Source organism: Heteronotia binoei, chromosome 1, assembly GCF_032191835.1.
Source record: "Heteronotia binoei isolate CCM8104 ecotype False Entrance Well chromosome 1, APGP_CSIRO_Hbin_v1, whole genome shotgun sequence".
In the NCBI taxonomy this organism is placed as follows: Eukaryota; Metazoa; Chordata; class Lepidosauria; order Squamata; family Gekkonidae; genus Heteronotia; species Heteronotia binoei.
Window position 1 is genome coordinate 267,787,741 of NC_083223.1, and position 16,790 is coordinate 267,804,530.

Genomic DNA, 16,790 nt, shown 5'->3' on the forward strand with positions numbered 1-16,790 from the left:
CTCCGTCTTGAAAACTTCTAAATCATAGCCTCTTAATATTCTTGTTAATTGGTCCGTTTCACTCCATGTCATAACTTTTATAATGTGTTTTTATTGCTGTGAGCCACCCTGAGCATGCTTTGGCAGGGAGGGCAGGATATAAATCAAATGAGGTAAAGTAAAAGTAAAGTACTGTAAACTCCAGGTGGATTGGCTACATCAGTGGGGGTGTGGCCTAATATGCAAAGGAGTTCCTGCTACCAAAAAAGCCTCGGTTATTACACTGTAACCCCACCCCCCCATCTCCTTGTATCCAGAAGGGACAGGCAACGAAAGCCCCCCTTCCCTCCAAAAACAAAACCCCGTACCTGACGTAAAGAGAGATGGGGACTACGGTGTTGAGGATGATGATGTAGGACCAGAAGGAGAGGAAGCCAGAGAAGAAGGCACTGTCGACCGCCTCGTCCCAGGGCAGGTAGATCTGGAAGCAGGCGCCCACCTCGTACTCCCAGATGGAGTTGCCGATGGCCAGGATCACGCCCATGCAGACTAGGAAGCCGAAGATCTGCCCCACGTGTTTTTTTTGGGGGGGGGAGGAACAACGGAAAAAAAAAGAAGAGCAAATGGGGAAAGGATCAGATTTGGAGAACAGCGCAACCCTCAGGCTATCGTTCATCAGAGAACAGTCTTCGGCAACTGCCAAACAGCAAATGAGCCACATCAACGACCGCCTGTACCCTGGTCTTCTCTGTGATGGCCCCACCTTATGGAACAGCCTGCCTGAGGTCAGGAAGGGCCCCATTCTTCTGGCTTTCCCCAAAGTGTACAACGCTGGAAGTATTCAAGATGCAACCAACGAAGCGGTGAGGCACTAAGCTATTCTCCACGTTGCTTCGAAATATTAAGGGCTGTGGTCCGTACTGCTGGGTACGGCTTGCCGAAACCAGGATCCCGCTATGGAATTTTGCATCATTTAATACGTTGTGTTAACTCTGATAGAATCGTAGAGTTGGGACCTCCAGGGTCATCTAGTCCAACCCCTTGCACAATGCAGGAAACTCACAAATACCTCCCCCCCACAAACATCCCCAGTGACCCTTGCTCCACTTCCAGAAGATTTCCTCCCCCCCCAAAAAAACCCCTCCAGGATCCCTGGAGACAAACAGCTTTCTGACCCCTAAGTGTCAATCAGCATTTCCCAGCGTGTGTAAGAAAGGGCCACGAGAATCAAGCCCTGATGCAACGCGTCCAGCCTTCCTTCTCATGATACGCCTGAATTCACAGAATTCAGGTGGCCATTAGCATTGCTGTCAGATGCTTTCCTTTGGTTCTGTTTTTAGACTTCCGGTTGGTTCTATGACCCTAATTCTATCGCATTGTCTGCTGAACGGCCCATCCGTCGACTGCATCGCCTCACTTGACCTAAACCGCCTCGAGTTCGAGTGAGAAAGGCGAGCAATGAAGAATGGAAGCAAATAGATAAACGTCACAATTTGTAAGCTCCTTGAGGCAGGGGTCGATTGCTAACGCAACGGTGTTAAGAAGGGGTAAGCCGCCTACAGCTTGCTGTGGACGAAATACAGCTGCGTTAAGAAGAAGAATTGCAGATTTATATCCCGCCCTTCTCTCCGAATCAGAGACTCGGAGCGGCTTACAATCTCCTATATCTTCTCCCCCCACAACAGACGCCCTGGGAGGTTGGTGGGGCTGAGAGGACTCTCCCAGAAGCTGCCCTTTCAAGGACAGAGTCTCAGAGCGGCCGACAATCTCCTATACCTTCTCTCCCCACAACAGACACCCTGTGAGGTCGGTGGGGCTGAGAGGACTCTCCCAGAAGCTGCCCTTTCAAGGACAGAGTCTCAGAGCAGGCAACAATCTCCTATACCTTCTCCCCCCCACAACAGACACCCTATGAGGTGGGTGGGGCTGAGAGGGCTCTCACAGCAGCTGCCCTTTCAAGGACAACCTCTGCCAGAGCTATGGCTGACCCAAGGCCATTCTAGCAGGTGCAAGTGGAGGAGTGGGGAATCAAACCCGGTTCTCCCAGATAAGAGTCCATGCACTTAACCACTACACCAAACTGGCTCTCAAATCTTTTGGTTAAGGTTGATTGGAGGGGAAGATGGGATGAATAACTAGCATGCAAAGGGAATGGTAGGAGAAACGTCGACTGAGGGGTGACATGATAGAGGTTTACAAGATTATGCACAGGATAGAGAAGGTAGAGAAAGAAGTACTTTTCTCCCTTTCTCACAATACAAGATCTCATGGACATTCAATGAAATTGCTGAGCAGTTGGGTTAGAACTGATAACAGGAAGTCCTTCTTCACCCAAACGGTGATTAACACGTGGAATTCACTGCCACAGGAGGTGGTGGCGGCTACAAGCATAGACAGATTCAAGAGGGGATTGGATTAACATCTGGAGCAGAGGTCCATCAGTGGCTATTAGCCACAGGGTATAGATGGAACTCTGTCTGGGGCAGTGATGCTCTGTATTCTTGATGCCCGGGGGGGGGGGGGCAACAGTGGGAGGGCTTCTATTGTCCTGGGCCCACTGATGGACCTCCTGATGGCGCCTGGGTTTTTTGGCCACTGTATGACACAGTGGATGGGCCATCAGCCTGATCCAACATGGCTTCTCTTATGTTCTAGGCAAAGACTTTTTTTTAAATGGAACTCCAAGGCTTCTTATTAATTTATCTGCTTTATTCATACCCTGCCTTTCTCTCCCAAAGCTCTTCTCCTTCATTTTATCCTCGCAGCAGCCCCGTGAGGTAGGACAGGCTGAGAGCGTGTGACTGGTCCGAAGTCACCCAGCGAGCTTCCACGGCGGAGTGGGGATTCGAACTTGGATCCTAGTGGGACCCTTTCACCGCTACGCTGGCTCTTGCCGCTTTACAGAAAGGGAAACGGGAGAGGGGAACAGCTGCCAGTCAAACTGAGTGCCAGCGGGGTGTGGGATTACATCGCTGCAGTAAAACAATCGCGCCGGGGGGTGGGGGGGAGGGGGTGTATCTTTGTCAATTATTTGCGAGAACTCATCCCTGCCACTGCGTAATAAAAGGCTCTCAAAAACCAGGGGGTTGGATGGCAGGAACTTTATGGATTATTAATCTATGTGTCAGTCATCAGCGAGATTTGAATCCAGTAGCACCTTAGAGACCGACAAGATCTAGGAGGTATGTGCTTTTGAGAGTTAAAACTCCCTTCGTAGATGCCTTTTGTGTCTGTAGAAGGAAGCTTTGATTCTAGAAAGCTTATATCCAGGGCCTTTTTTTTTTAAGGGAAAAGCCCCCATCAGGAACTCATTTGCATATTAAGCCACACACCCCTGACTTCCCCATTGTTTCACGCGGGGGGTTGCAGAAAAAGCCCAGCAGGAACTCATTTGCATATCAGGCCACACACCCCTGACACCAAGCCAGCCAGAACGGCATTCCTGCTAAAAAAAAAAAATCCTTGCTTCTATCCCCCACAAATCCTTACTGGACTCGAATCTTGCTCTCCCACTGGAGACCAACATGGCTACTGAAAATGTCAGCTCTGAAACTGGACCTCTTCAATAACGGAAAACAGTTTTCTTAGAGTAGCTCCTCTGTTGATCTCTTGCTCTGATTTTTTTTTTTTTGGACAGGGTTGGACTGCAAGAAGATCCAATCAGTCAGTCCTGAGGGAAATCAACCCTGACTGTTCCCTGGAAGGTCAGATGCTGAAGCTGAAGCTCAGATACTTTGGCCACCAAAAGAGAAGGGAAGAAGAAGAAGAATTGCAGATTTATACCCCGCTCTTCTCTCTGAAACAGAGACTCAGAGCGGCTTACAATCTCCTATACCTTCTCCCCCCACAACAGACACCCTGTGAGGTGGGTGGGGCTGAGAGGGCTCTCACAGCAGCTGCCCTTTCAAGGACAGAGTCTCAGAGCGGCTTACAATCTCCTATACCTTCTCCCCCCACAACAGACACCCTGTGAGGCGGGTGGGGCTGAGAGGGCTCTCACAGCAGCTGCCCTTTCAAGGACAGAGTCTCAGAGCAGCTCACAATCTCCTTTACCTTCCTCCCCCACAACAGGCACCCTGTGAGGTGGGTGGAGCTGAGAGGGCTCACAGCAGCTGCCCTTTCAAGGACAACCTCTGCCAGAGCTATGGCTGACCCAAGGCCATTCCAGCAGCTGCAAGCGGAGGAGTGGGGAATCAAACCCTGTTCTCCCAGATAAGAGTCCGCACACTTAACCACTACACCAAACTGGCTCTCTCCAAACTGGCTTTCTCCAGTGAGTGCTCCCTGGGAGCACTCACTGGAAAAGATCCTGATGCTGGGAAAGACAGAAGGCAAAAGAAGAAGGGGACGGCAAAAGATGAGATGGCTGGACAGCGTTACTGCTGTAACAAACGCAAATTCGAGCAGACTTCCTAACTTTGTCTTTCTTGAGAAGAAAGGAAAAAGAGCAAACTTGTATATAAAAAAAGGTTTCAATCGACAGAAAAGCCGGAAAGGCAATGGAACTGGCAAGAAAGCTACTTAAGAGAATGAGACAGTAAAACAGCAGTGGGGGGGGGGGGGAGTTATGAAACAATTCACCAGCTCAGCAGCAAACAAACCCCTTGGGCGTCCATGAAATCAGCTGTTAAATGCAATGAAAAACAGCCAAAGAGAGCTATAAAACCTCTTTCTCAGCAGTGTACCGAAACCATTAAGGGGGAAAAAAAAAACGCTGAAACGAGAACACGTAAACTAACTGCTAGGAGATGGTGAGATTTTTTTTTTTTTTAAGTTTTGCCCGGGCAGTGAAATTTGGAAGAAGTTACACGTACAACAGCAGGGAGTTCTGCAAACGAGCAAGGGGGCCACCACAGAAAAAGCCCAACCCCTTGTGGCAACCCACTCAATTAGGGCCTCCGACACTGATCTCGACATCTGGACAGGCTCCAAGAGGAAGATGCGGCCCCGATTAATTTGGGACTTGAAAGGGCAGCACCAGTGCTCTAAGTTGAAGCTCGGGGGGTGGGGTGGGGTGGGGGAACTGCCATTCCTTCAGAACTGGCAAGGTACATTCTTGCGCCAGAACACCGCTGTGTTCTGCTCTGCTCAGTGCAGGGAGGGGAGGGGGACTCGGAGAAAGAAGGGAGGCTCACCTACCCAAAGCACCAGGGTGTTCATTAAACGATCAATGCTCGTCCTCTTGAATTTCGTGCGCCCGCTGTTCTGCATCAGTTTGGTGTCTGGACCTGGAAGGAAGGAGGGTGGAAACGTGAGAATTATTAGGAAGGGAATTGAAAACAAATCAGCCAGTATCATAATGCCCCTGTATAAATCGATGGTGCGGTCTCATTTGGAGTACTGTGTGCAGTTCTGGTCGCCGCACCTCAAAAAGGATATTATAGCTTTAGAGAAGGTGCAGAGAAGGGCAACTAGAATGATTAAAGGGCTGGAGCACTTTCCCTATGAAGAAAGGTTGAAACGCTTGGGACTCTTTAGCTTGGAGAAACGTCGACTGCGGGGTGACATGATAGAGGTTTACAAGATGATGCATGGAATGGAAAAGGTGGAGAAAGAGGTGCTTTTCTCCCTTTCTCACAATACAAGAACTCGTGGGCATTCGATGAAATTGCTGAGCAGACAGGTTAAAACGGATAAAAGGAAGTACTTCTTCACCCAAAGGGTGATTAACATGTGGAATTCACTGCCACAGGAGGTGGTGGCGGCCACAAGTATAGCCACCTTCAAGAGGGGTTTAGATAAAAATATGGAGCACAGGTCCATCAGTGGCTATTAGCCACAGTGTATGTGTGTATATAACATTTTTTGCCACTGTGTGACACAGAGTGTTGGACTTGATGGGCCGTTGGCCTGATCCAACATGGCTTCTCTTATGTTCTTATGTGAGTAGGGTGATGGAAGTTTCCAGCAGGGCTCCGCCCCAGTATCTAAGAACAGCAGAAAATGCACATCGTCTGTGCCAGATCAGACCCAAAGGACCACACCGAAAGCACTTCGTTGGTTGTTCAGTCGCACAGTCGAGTCCGACTCTTTGCGACCTCCTGGACAAAGTCACACCGGGCCCTCCTGTCTTCCACTGTCCTCCGAAGTCTGCTCAAACTGAGAGCACTAGCAGGGCTTTCTTTGTAGAAGGAGCTCCTTTGCATATTAGGCCACACCCCCGCTGATGTAGACAATCCTCCTGGAGCTCACAGTAGGCCCTGTACGAAGAGCCCTGTAAGCTCTTGGACGATTGGCTACACAAGAGGGGTGTGGCCTGATACGCTAAGGAGTTCCTGCTACAAAAAAACACCCCTGGATGTCACTGTGCTTGTGATGCTGTCCCCCTTCCTAGACTCCGCCCCCTCCCCAAAGTTCCCAGCAGTCGTGATGGCAAGACTGGCCCCCCTAAAAAAGGATATTACAGCATTGGGAAAAGTCCAGAAAAAGGCAACTAAAGGGTTGGAACACTTTTCTTATGAAGAAAGGTTAAAGTGCTTTAAGGCTCTTTAGCTTGGAGAAACATTGACTGAGGGGTGACATGATAGAGGTTTACAAGATTATGCACGGGATAGAGAAGGTAGAGAAATAAGGCTTTTCTCCCTTTTTCACAATAGGAGAACTTGTGGGCACTCCATGAAATTGCCGAGCAGTTGGGTTAGAACAGATTAAAGGAAGCATTTCTTCACCCAAAGGGTGATTAACACATGGAATGCACTGCCACAGGAGGTGGCAGCAGCTACAAGCATAAATGGCTTCAAGAGAGCACTGGATAAACCTATGGAGCAGAGGTCCATCAGTGGCTATTAGCCACAGGGTATAGATAGAACTCTGTCTGGGGCAGTGATGCTCTGTATTCTTGATGCCGGGGGGGCAACAGTGGGAGGGCTTCTAGTGTCCTGGCCCCACTGGTGGACCTCCAGATGGCTCCTGGGTTTTTTGGCCACTATGTTGGACTGGATTCTTGGTGCTTGGGGGGGCAACAGTGGGAGGGCTTCTAGTGTCCTCCTGGCCCCACTGGTGGACCTCCTGATGGCACCTGGGTTTTTTGGCCACTGTGTTGGACTGGATTCTTGGGGCTTGGGGGGCAACAGTGGGAGGGCTTCTAGTGTCCTGGCCCCACTGGTGGACCTCCTGATGGCACCTGAGTTTTTTGGCCACTGTGTTGGACTGGATTCTTGGGGCTTGGGGAGCAACAGTGGGAGGGCTTCTAGTGTCCTGGTCCCACTGGTGGACCTCCTGATGGCGCCTGGGGTTTTTTGTCCACTATGTTGGACTGGATTCTTGGGGCTTGGGGGGCAACAGTGGGAGGGCTTCTAGTGTCCTGGCCCCACTGGTGGACCTCCTGATGGCACCTGAGTTTTTTGGCCACTGTGTTGGACTGGATTCTTGGGGCTTGGGGAGCAACAGTGGGAGGGCTTCTAGTGTCCTGGTCCCACTGGTGGACCTCCTGATGGCGCCTGGGGTTTTTTGGCCACTATGTTGGACTGGATTCTTGGGGCTTGGGGGGCAACAGTGGGAGGGCTTCTAGTGTCCTGGCCCCACTGGTGGACCTCCTGATGGCACCTGGGGTTTTTTGGCCCCTGAGTAACCCAGAGTGTTGGACTGGATGGGCCGTCGGCCTGATCCAACAGGGCTTCTCTTACACTGAGACGTGCCCACCCCTGTGTACCATCACCCCCACAACCCCAACACGCACCTGCAAAGATGACCAGCCCGAAACACCACTCCGTATTGCGAAGGACGCAGCCGCGCAGAAGCATGTTCTGGTTGCTGAGCGGGTGCTTGCTCTCCTTCCAGTACAGGGTCCCGCCGAACTTATCCAGTTTGTTGTTGGGGGGCTCGCAGATCACCTCTCCTGCAGACAAAGGCGGAGATGAGGGCCATTAACCCTATTCCAGGGAGAAGCAATTCCAGCTACAAAATGTGTCTGCTTGAATGAACAGACTGGAGCTTCCATAGCCAACAGATATCCAAGATTGTAATGGGTGGAGCCTAAAAGCTGAAGAAGGTGTCTTTACCAAAACTGGTCCTCCGCTTCTTGATTTGGCTGCAGCCTCCTTTCCTTTGTTACTCTTCAATGATCCACTTCAGGATAATTATGGAATAGTACTTGGACTGTGCACTGATATTGTTTATGGACATTATCTGTTTAATCTTATGGACAGTGTTATTTGTCAGCTACATTTCTTTCTTTACTGCAATATACTAGAGCAGGGGTGTCAAACATATGGCCTAGGGTCCAAATCAGGCCCTCAGAGGGCTCCAATCAGGTCCCCGAGAAACTGGCTCTTGTCTGCTTCCTTCTCCTTCTCTCTTGCTTCCTTCTACATCTCAACTTGCTTTGCAAGGCTTGCTCAATCACACAGGAGCTACGGAGCAAAGCCTCTATCTTCACTATTGGATGAGGCTCCTCCCCTTGGGGAGGAGGGGGGGAGGGAGGTCTTGCTTTGGCAGGCTCTCTCAATTGCACAGCAGAGCTACTGAGCCAAGCTTTTCTTCCTGCTATTGGCTGAAGCTCCTCCCCCTCCTGGTCCCCTGGGAAAGGAAGGAAAGAGCCAGAGCTTCCTTTGTCCAGTTCCCTCGATCCCACAAGAGAGATACAAAGAAAAGCACCTTTGAGACCAACAAGAGCTAATGTTTTAAGCATGTTTTATTTTAAGGCTCTTTTTTAAAAAAAATCTTTAGTCGTGCTTGTGTCCCTTAAAAAGTTTCTATCTCTGCTACCTAATCTTTTATCGGTACACCCATGGCCCGGCCCAAGAAGGTCTCATTTATGTCAGATCCAGCCCTCGTAACAAATGAGTTCGACACCCTTGTGCTAAAGGGTAGATACCGAAATTGTTGTTATCGTTGTTCCTTATCGACATGGCATTATTGGGCTACACAGTTTCCCACTGTTTACCAACAATTTCAAACTCTGGTTCTTACTTGGTTTTGCATTAACCCAAATGGCCAGCCTGGGAGACGGGCTACGCTGAGGTCAGGTGACCTGAAAGGGAATTTTGAATTGCTGTCTGCACCCGGCGTCTTGCTCCCAGCAAATGAACGGGGAGTTAGCTGTGGGTCGCGTCAGGCTATCGTAAGTTGGTGACATCGTATAAAGACCAGACTCATTGGAATAGACAATTGCGCTGAGGCAGTAAGAAGAAGATCCAAGAAAAGACGGAATGACTCAGTAAAGCGAGCCGCCGCTTTTATGAGACTACCTTAATATTGAATCAGACCATTGGGACACGGAAGTCAGTACTGCCTACTCAAACTGGCAACAGCTCTCTGGGGTCTCAGGCAAAGCTCTTTCATGCCATCTACCACCTGGTACTTTTAACTGGAGATGCTGGGGATTGAACATGGGACCTTCTGCATGCTAAGCAGAGGCTGTTCCCCTGAGCCACAACCCCTACTGCAGCTCTCCGGGGTCTCAGGTAGAAGTCTTTCACCTCACCTACCCCCTGGTCCTTTTAACTGGAGATGCCGGGGATTGAACCTGGGACCTTCTGCATGCTAAGCAGAGGCTGTTCCACTGAGCCACAACCCCTACTGCAGCTCTCCGGGGTCTCAGGTAGAAGTCTTTCACCTCATTGCCTGGTCATTTTAACTCTAACTGAAAACACAAAGGACTGAACCTGGGACCTTCTGTATGCAAAGCAGAGGTTCTGTCACTGAGCCACAGCCCTCCAAATTTTCAGGAGGGGCTGTGGCTCACTTGCAAAGCATCTGCTCGACATGCAGAAGGTCCCAGGGTTCAATTCACGGCACCTCCAGTTAAAAGGATCAGGTAGGAGGTGATGGGAAAGACCTCACCCTGAGCCCTGGGAGAGCAGCAGCTAGTTTCAGTAGGGGCTGTGGTTCAGTGGTAGAGCATCTGTTTGGCATGCAGAAGGTCCCAGGTTCAATCCCCGGCATCTCCAGTAAAAAGGATCAACAGTAGGTGATGAGACCCTCAAGAGTTTCTGTTGGTCAGAGTGGGGGCTGTGGTTCCGTGGTAGAGTCTCTGCTTTGCATGCAAAAAGCCCCAGGTTCAATCCATGGCATCTGCAATTAGAAGGAAGGACCAGACAGAAAGTGATTTGAAAGACCTCAGCCTGAGACCTTGGAGAGCTGCTGCCAGTCTGAGTAGGGGCCACGGCTCAGTGGCACTGCATCTGCTTGGCATGTGGAAGGTCCCAGGTTCAATCCCCGGCATCTCCAGTTAAAAGGACCAGGCAGGAGGTGATGGGAAAGGCTTCTGCCTGGGACACCGAGGAGGGGCTGTGGCTCAGTGGCAGAGCCTCTGCTTGGCATGCAGACGGTCCCAGGTTCAATCCCCAGCATCTCCAGTTAAAAGGAACAGGTAGGAGGTGATGGGAAAGTTCTCAGCCTGAGACCCTGGAGAACCACTGCGGGTAGACAAGATTGACTCAGATGGATTGAGGATCTGCTTCAGTAGAAGGCAGCTGCACGTGTTCAGGTATTCAAGGCATCAGCAAGGCTGTGAACAACAGGCGGTTTGGGAGGAAATCGACTGAGAGGGTCGCCATGCGTTGGAAACGGCTTGACGGGACTTCACCCACACATGCATCAGACGATCTGGCTCAGCCACGGTGGAACAGTGCTTAGAGCATCAGACCACTGGGAAAACCAGGGGTTGAAGCCCCATTCAACCATGAAGCTTCCAGGGGAGCGAGACCAGTCTGGCTTTCTGCATTCCAGGGCTCATTTTGCAGCAGGAGCTCCTTCGCCTATCAGGCCACACACCCCTGATGTAGCCAATCCTCTTGGAGCTTACAGTAGGCCCTGTAAGAAGAGCCCTGTAAGCTCCAGGAGGACTGGCTACATCAGGGGTGCGTGGCCTAATATGCGAAGGAGTCCCTGCTACCAAAAAAGCCCTGGCACCCAACTTGTCTCCTTCATCCCCCACAGCCCCCACTCACCGTCAAAGTGCGCCAGTTTGCTGGTGTCGCTCAGCTCCGACGTCACGGGGATGGCCTGCCTCACCTTCATGTTGGTTTCCCTGGAAACAGAAGCTTGGTGAGGAGGGATGAAAAGGCGACAAGGCGCCAGGATACAAGATCCTACTAGGGTACGCTAGGATCAATCGACCCTCTCCTAAGAATGCTCCGGCGCACATGGTCAGGGTGGAAGAGCCCTGCGGGTGGAGAAGGCCAAAAGGGTTTCCGAGAGTGGTCAGCCGGATACCTCGAGGAAGCCCACGAGGGAAGGCGTGAATGCAACAGCCCTCCCCTGAGGTCGGTCCCCAGCAATCAGAGGTAGACTGCTCCAGAGAATGGAGGCTCCGGAACTAACAGCCCTGTTCTCCATGTTGTTCAGATTCTGCTGCTGGAGGTCAGCAGGGCCTTTCTGGGTGTGTCTTTGCAGCAACAAAGAAGGGGTACAACTAACACACTATAGGAGGAGGAGGAGGAAGAGGAGGAGGAGGAAGAGAAGCAAAAGAAGCAGAGGTAGAAGAAGGATATAGACAAGAAGAAGATAAGAAGGATATAGAAAGAAGGATATAGACAAGCTGGAATGGGTCCAGAGGAGGGCAATGAAGATGGTGAGGGGTCTGGAGACCAAGTCCTATGAGGAAAGGTTGAAGGAGCTGGGCCTGTTTAGCCTGGAGAGGCGGCGGCTGAGAGGCGATAGGATCACCATCTTCAAGTACTTGAAGGGCTGTCCTAGAGAGGATGGTGTTGAATTATTTTCTGTGGCCCCGGAAGGCAGAACCAGAACCAGTGGGTTGAAATTAAATCAAAAGAGTTTCTGGCTCAACATTAGGAAGAACTTCCTGAGCGTTAGAGCAATTCCTCAGTGGAACAGGCTTCCTCGGGAAGTGGTGGGCTCTCCTTCCTTGGAGGTTTTTCAACAGAGGCTAGATGGCCACCTGACAGCAATGAGGATCCTGTGAATTTGGGGGGGAGGGATTTGTGGGTTTCCTGCATTGTGCAGGGGGTTGGACTAGATGACCCTAGGGGTCCCTTCGAACTCTATGATTCTAAGCAGAGGAGGAGGACGAGGGAGAAGAGGAGGAGGAGGAGAAGCAGAAGCGGAGGAGGGGGGAGAAGAGGAGGAGGAAGAGTAGCAGAAGGAGCAGCAGAAGAAGCAGAGGAGGAGGAGGATTCACTCGGGAAGAGCAGCTTGCAATCACCTTTCCCTTCCTCTCCCCACAACAGACACCCCATGAGGCAGGTGGGGCTGAGAGAGTTCAGAGAGAACTGGGGCTGACCCAAGGTCACCCAGCTGATCACATGTGGAGGAGGAGTGGGGGATCAAACCCGGTTCTCCCAGATTAGAGTCCTCCCCTCTCAACCACTCCTCCAAACGGGCACTCTGAGATTATCAACAGGGGACCAAGAAGGCAGGCAGCCTGGTGCAGCAGGCAAGAGCTCTGGATCCCACTTCAAATCCCCCACCCTGCTGTGAAGCTCTTCTTCTTACTCTCTCCCGGCCTGACCTCCCTCACAAGACTGTTGTGGGGATACACTAAAGAGGACCTATGGCCACTTTCCAGGGCTCCAGGGAGGGAGGGCAGGAGAGAAATGCATGAAGAAGAAGAAGGAAGAGGAGGAGGAGGAGGAGAAGGAGGGGAAGAAGAAAAAGGAGGAAGAGGAGAAGCAGAAGCAGAAGTGAAGGAGGGGGGAGAAGAGGAGGAGGAAGAGTAGCAGAAGGAGCAGCAGAAGAAGAAGAGGAGGAGTGAGAGGAGGAGGAGAAGGAGGGGAAGAAGGAAAAAGAAGGGGAAGAAGAAAAAGGAGGAGAAGCAGAAGTGAAGGAGGGAGGAGAAGAGGAGGAGGAAGAATAGCAGAAGGAGCAGCAGAAAAAGAGGAGGAGGAGTGGGAGGAGGAGGAGGAGAAGGAGGGGAAGAAGAAAAAGTAGGAGGAGAAGGAGGGGAAGAAGAAAAAGAAGGAGGAGGAGAAGGAGAAGGAGGAGAAGAAGAAGATGATGATATTGGATTTATATTTGGCCCTATACTCTGAATCTCAGAGTCTCAGAGCAGTCACAATTATTTATTTATTACTTATTTATTATTTGCATTTATACCCCGACCTCCCCAGTTGGGCTCAGGACAGCCCAAGTAAAATAACAAGTAAAACAGTAAAACAATGTTAAATTATTACAATAAAATTATTACAAAAAGCCTTATTAAAAATGACGATATAAATTAAAATATAATTTGTGGTTCCAAGATGGCGTCCAACCTCTTCTACCTTCCTCCCCTCCCCCCCACACACACACACCAGACACCCTGTGACGTGGGTGGGGCTGAGAGAGCTTTTTACAGCAGCTGTAAAAGCTATGGCTGACCCAAGGCCATTCCAGCAGGTCAGCCAGTTTGGTGTAGTGGTTAAGTGTGCAGACTCTTATCTGGGAGAACTGGGTTTGATTCCCCACTCCTTCACATGCACCTGCTGGAACGGCCTTGGGTCAGCCACAGCTCTCTCCTTGAAAGGGCAGCTTCTGGGAGAGCTCTCTCAGCCTCACCCATCTCACAGGGTGCCTGTTGTGGGGGAGGAAGGTAAAGGAGATTGTGAGCCGCTCTGATATTTGGAGTGGAGGGTGGGGTATAAATCCAATATCGTCGTCGTTGTCATCAGGTGCAAGTGGAGGAGTGGGGAATCAGACCTGGTTCTCCCAGATAAGAATCCGTGCGCTCAACCACTACACCAGACTGGCTCTCACATCTGTGCAGGACTCAATGAGACTAAGGATTCCTTTCAACGTTTTACATCCCGCCATCCCTTCCCTCAGGGGAACCCACAGCACAACCCTCAGCAGACCAAAACAAGCCATTAAGACAAAATGAGACAACAGTTAATTCATACAGAGAGATTAAACGATGCAGCCAACATGGTGGCGGCAGCCAAACCGATGACGGAGCGTTCCAGTTGGCCGAGGAACCCTCTCAGACAGCGGTGGCTTGATCCGCTGCCCAAAGTCTAATAACTAATCCGTCTCAATGCAGGATGCTGACTTAACATCCCAGTTCCCGATGGCTCCCCGGGCACAATACAGCGGCGCGCCGGAATCCTCCCCAGCTGCCAACAGCTGGGCCGGCGGGACAGGCCGTTACTCACCCATCTAGCTCAGCAGTCTCGATGTAACAAAGGCCATGAGGTTCGCTGCTGGACAGAAGGAGCAGGTCGGCCTGGAGAAAGGGGGGGAGGAGGCTGAGATTAGAAGGGCCGGCTCCTGCAACATATGGTGCTGTTATCACAGGAGGAGGAAAAGGAGAAGATGAAGGAGCAGACAAAGGAGAAGAAGAGGAGGAAGAGAAGGAGATGAAGGAGGAGAAGAGGAGGAGGAAGAGAAGATGAAGGAGAAGGAGGAGGAGAAGATGAGGAGTAGGAAGAGAAGATGAAGGAGAAGGAGGAGGAGGAGAAGATGGAGAAGATGATGGAGGAGAAGAGGAGGAGGAAGAGGAGATGAAGGAGAAGGAGGAGGAGGAGAAGATGGAGAAGAAGAGGAGGAGGAAGAGGAGAAGATGAAGGAGAAGACAAAGGAGAAGAAGAGGAGGAGGAGGAGAAGAGGAGGAGGAAGAGAAGATGAAGGAGGAGGAGGATGGAAAAGATGATGGCGGAGAAGAAGAGGAGGAGGAAGAGGAGACGAAGGAGAAGGAGAAGATGGAGAAGAAGAAGAGAAGGAGGAAGAGGAGAAGATGAAGGAGAAGACAAAGGAGAAGAAGAGGAGGAAGAGAAGATGGAGAGAAGGAGGAGGAGATGGAGAAGATGAAGAAGAGGAGGAGGAGAAGATGAAGGAGAAAGAGAGAAAGAGGAGGAAGAGAAGATGAAGAAGAGGCGGAAGAGGAAGTCTTGCTTTGCCAGGCTTGCTCAATTGCACAGGAGCTATAGAGCAATGCCTCCATTTTCTCCATTGGCTGAGGCTCCTCCCTTGGGGAGGAATAGCTTGCTTTGCCAGGCTTTCTCAATTGCAAGTGGAGCTACTGAGCCAAGCCTCTCTTCCTTCTATTGGATGAGGCTCCCCTCTCCAGTCCCCTGGGAAAGGAAGGAAAGAGCCAGAGCTTCCTTTGCCCAGTTCCCTCGGTCCCATGGGAAGAATACAAAGAAAGCATCTTTCAGACCAGTGAGCGCTAATGTTTTAAGCATGTTTTAAAGTTTTTCAAAATATACATATTTGTGTTTGTCTCTGTTCTTTATAAAATTTGTATCTCTGCTACCTAATCTTAAATAGGTACACACACGGCCCGGCCCAACCTGAAATGGTCTGGCCCACCAAGGTCTCATTTATGCCAGATCCGGCCCTCATGAGTTCGACACCCCTGATCTATATGGAATAAGAAATGATTTAATAGAAGCAGCAGCTGATTTAATTGCACAGCAGCCAAGAAGGTCAGAGAGCCTGCTCCAGCTGCAACGCCACTGAGGATGTTCTCCGCAGCTGAGAACGAAACGTCTGGAAGAAAAACTTTCTCCAGTAGAACACGGCACTTGAGCCCGAAAGATTCTACAAACCCTAATGATTTAATAATGGATTCATTGTGCTTACGTGACAAGAGCACTACGTTCTCATAATGAGAGCACTATGTTTGAGGTCCCAAAATTCTTAAGATCCCCGGACCGAAAGAAGCTCGACCGTCCCCCACTCGAGCCAGAGCGTTCTCAGGAATAGCCCCCACTCTGTGGCACGTCCTCCCCGAAAACATCAGGGCCCCACAGGACCTGCCACAGTTCTGCTGGACCTGTAAGACTGAACTATTTAAACTCACCTCCAACGGTTAAGGGAGTTGGCTAACGCCCCTTGGAACTGACAATCTCATTGGACAAAGACAGATATTCAGAAACATGGATGTGCATGTTTGATTTTTAATGGCTGAAAAATGTATGGAATTGATTTTATTTTATATTCTGGGTTTTTTTAATATTCTATGTTGTTTCTAACTTGTTAGCTGCCCTGAGCCCGGTAGGGGAGGGCGGGATATAAATCTGATAAAAGAAAATAAAATAAACAGTGTGGGGCATCAGTGGGAGGGCTTCTAGTGTCCTGGCCCACTGATGGACCTCCTGATGGCACCTGGTTTTTTTGGCCACTGTGTGAGACAGAGTGTTGGAATGGATGGGCCATTGGCCTGATCCAACATGGCTTCTCTTATGTTCTTATGGCCACTGTGTGACACAGAGTGTTGGACTGGACGGGCCACTGGCCTGACCCAACATGACTTCTCTTATGTTCTTATGGCCACTGTGTGACACAGAGTGTTGGACTGGATGGGCCACTGGCCTGACCCAACATGGCTTCTCTTATGCTCTTATGGCCACTGTGTGAGACAGAGTGTTGGACTGGATGGGCCACTCACCTGATCCAACATGGCTTCTCTTATGTTCTGATGTTCTTGGTGCTTGTGGGTGGAGGAGCAACAGTGGGAGGGCTTCTGGAGTTCTGGCTCTGCTGGTGGACCTTGTGATGGTGCCTGGGTTTTGGCCACTGCGTGACACAAAGTATAGGACTAGATGGGCCATTGGCCTGATCTTACATGGCTTCTCTTATGTTTTGTTATGTTCTTGGTGCTTGGTGGGGGAGCAACAGTGAGAGGGCTTCTGGAGTCCTGGCCCTGCTGGTGGACCTCCTGATGGCACCTGGACTTTTTGGCCACTGTGTGAAACAGAGTGTTGGACTGGATGGGCCATTGGCCTGATCTAACATGGCTTCTCTGATGTTCTTATGAATTGTCTGGGTCACCTATGGCATTAAGGCAACTAAAGGGTTGTCTGGTCACCTATAGTGGGTTAAGGCAACTAAAGGGTCCTGGCAGCTAGAGGGTTTTATGAAAACTTACAGCTTCTCTTACGTTCTTAAATAAAATGCATCATAGTTTTTAGCACTGTTGCAGTTTCCTCTTC

At 50.5% G+C, this 16,790-nt stretch overlaps 1 protein-coding gene and 1 non-coding gene across 3 annotated transcripts in view; both read right to left on the reverse strand.

Moving 5' to 3' along the window:
* ATP8B2 (ATPase phospholipid transporting 8B2) overlaps positions 1-16,790 on the reverse strand; it is an 83,318-nt gene that overhangs the window by 40,069 nt on the left and 26,459 nt on the right. For both annotated transcript variants that reach the window (XM_060255737.1, XM_060255728.1), the window contains 5 exons: positions 14,010-14,080; positions 10,872-10,951; positions 7,658-7,816; positions 5,119-5,207; positions 348-544 (listed from right to left, as the gene is read on the reverse strand). In XM_060255737.1, coding sequence (XP_060111720.1) covers positions 348-544; positions 5,119-5,207; positions 7,658-7,816; positions 10,872-10,951; positions 14,010-14,080 — 596 coding nt within the window. The remainder of the gene's footprint in view (positions 1-347; positions 545-5,118; positions 5,208-7,657; positions 7,817-10,871; positions 10,952-14,009; positions 14,081-16,790) is intronic.
* Positions 9,425-9,496, reverse strand: TRNAA-AGC (transfer RNA alanine (anticodon AGC)). The gene has a single exon. It is a non-coding gene; the product is annotated as a tRNA-Ala (tRNA).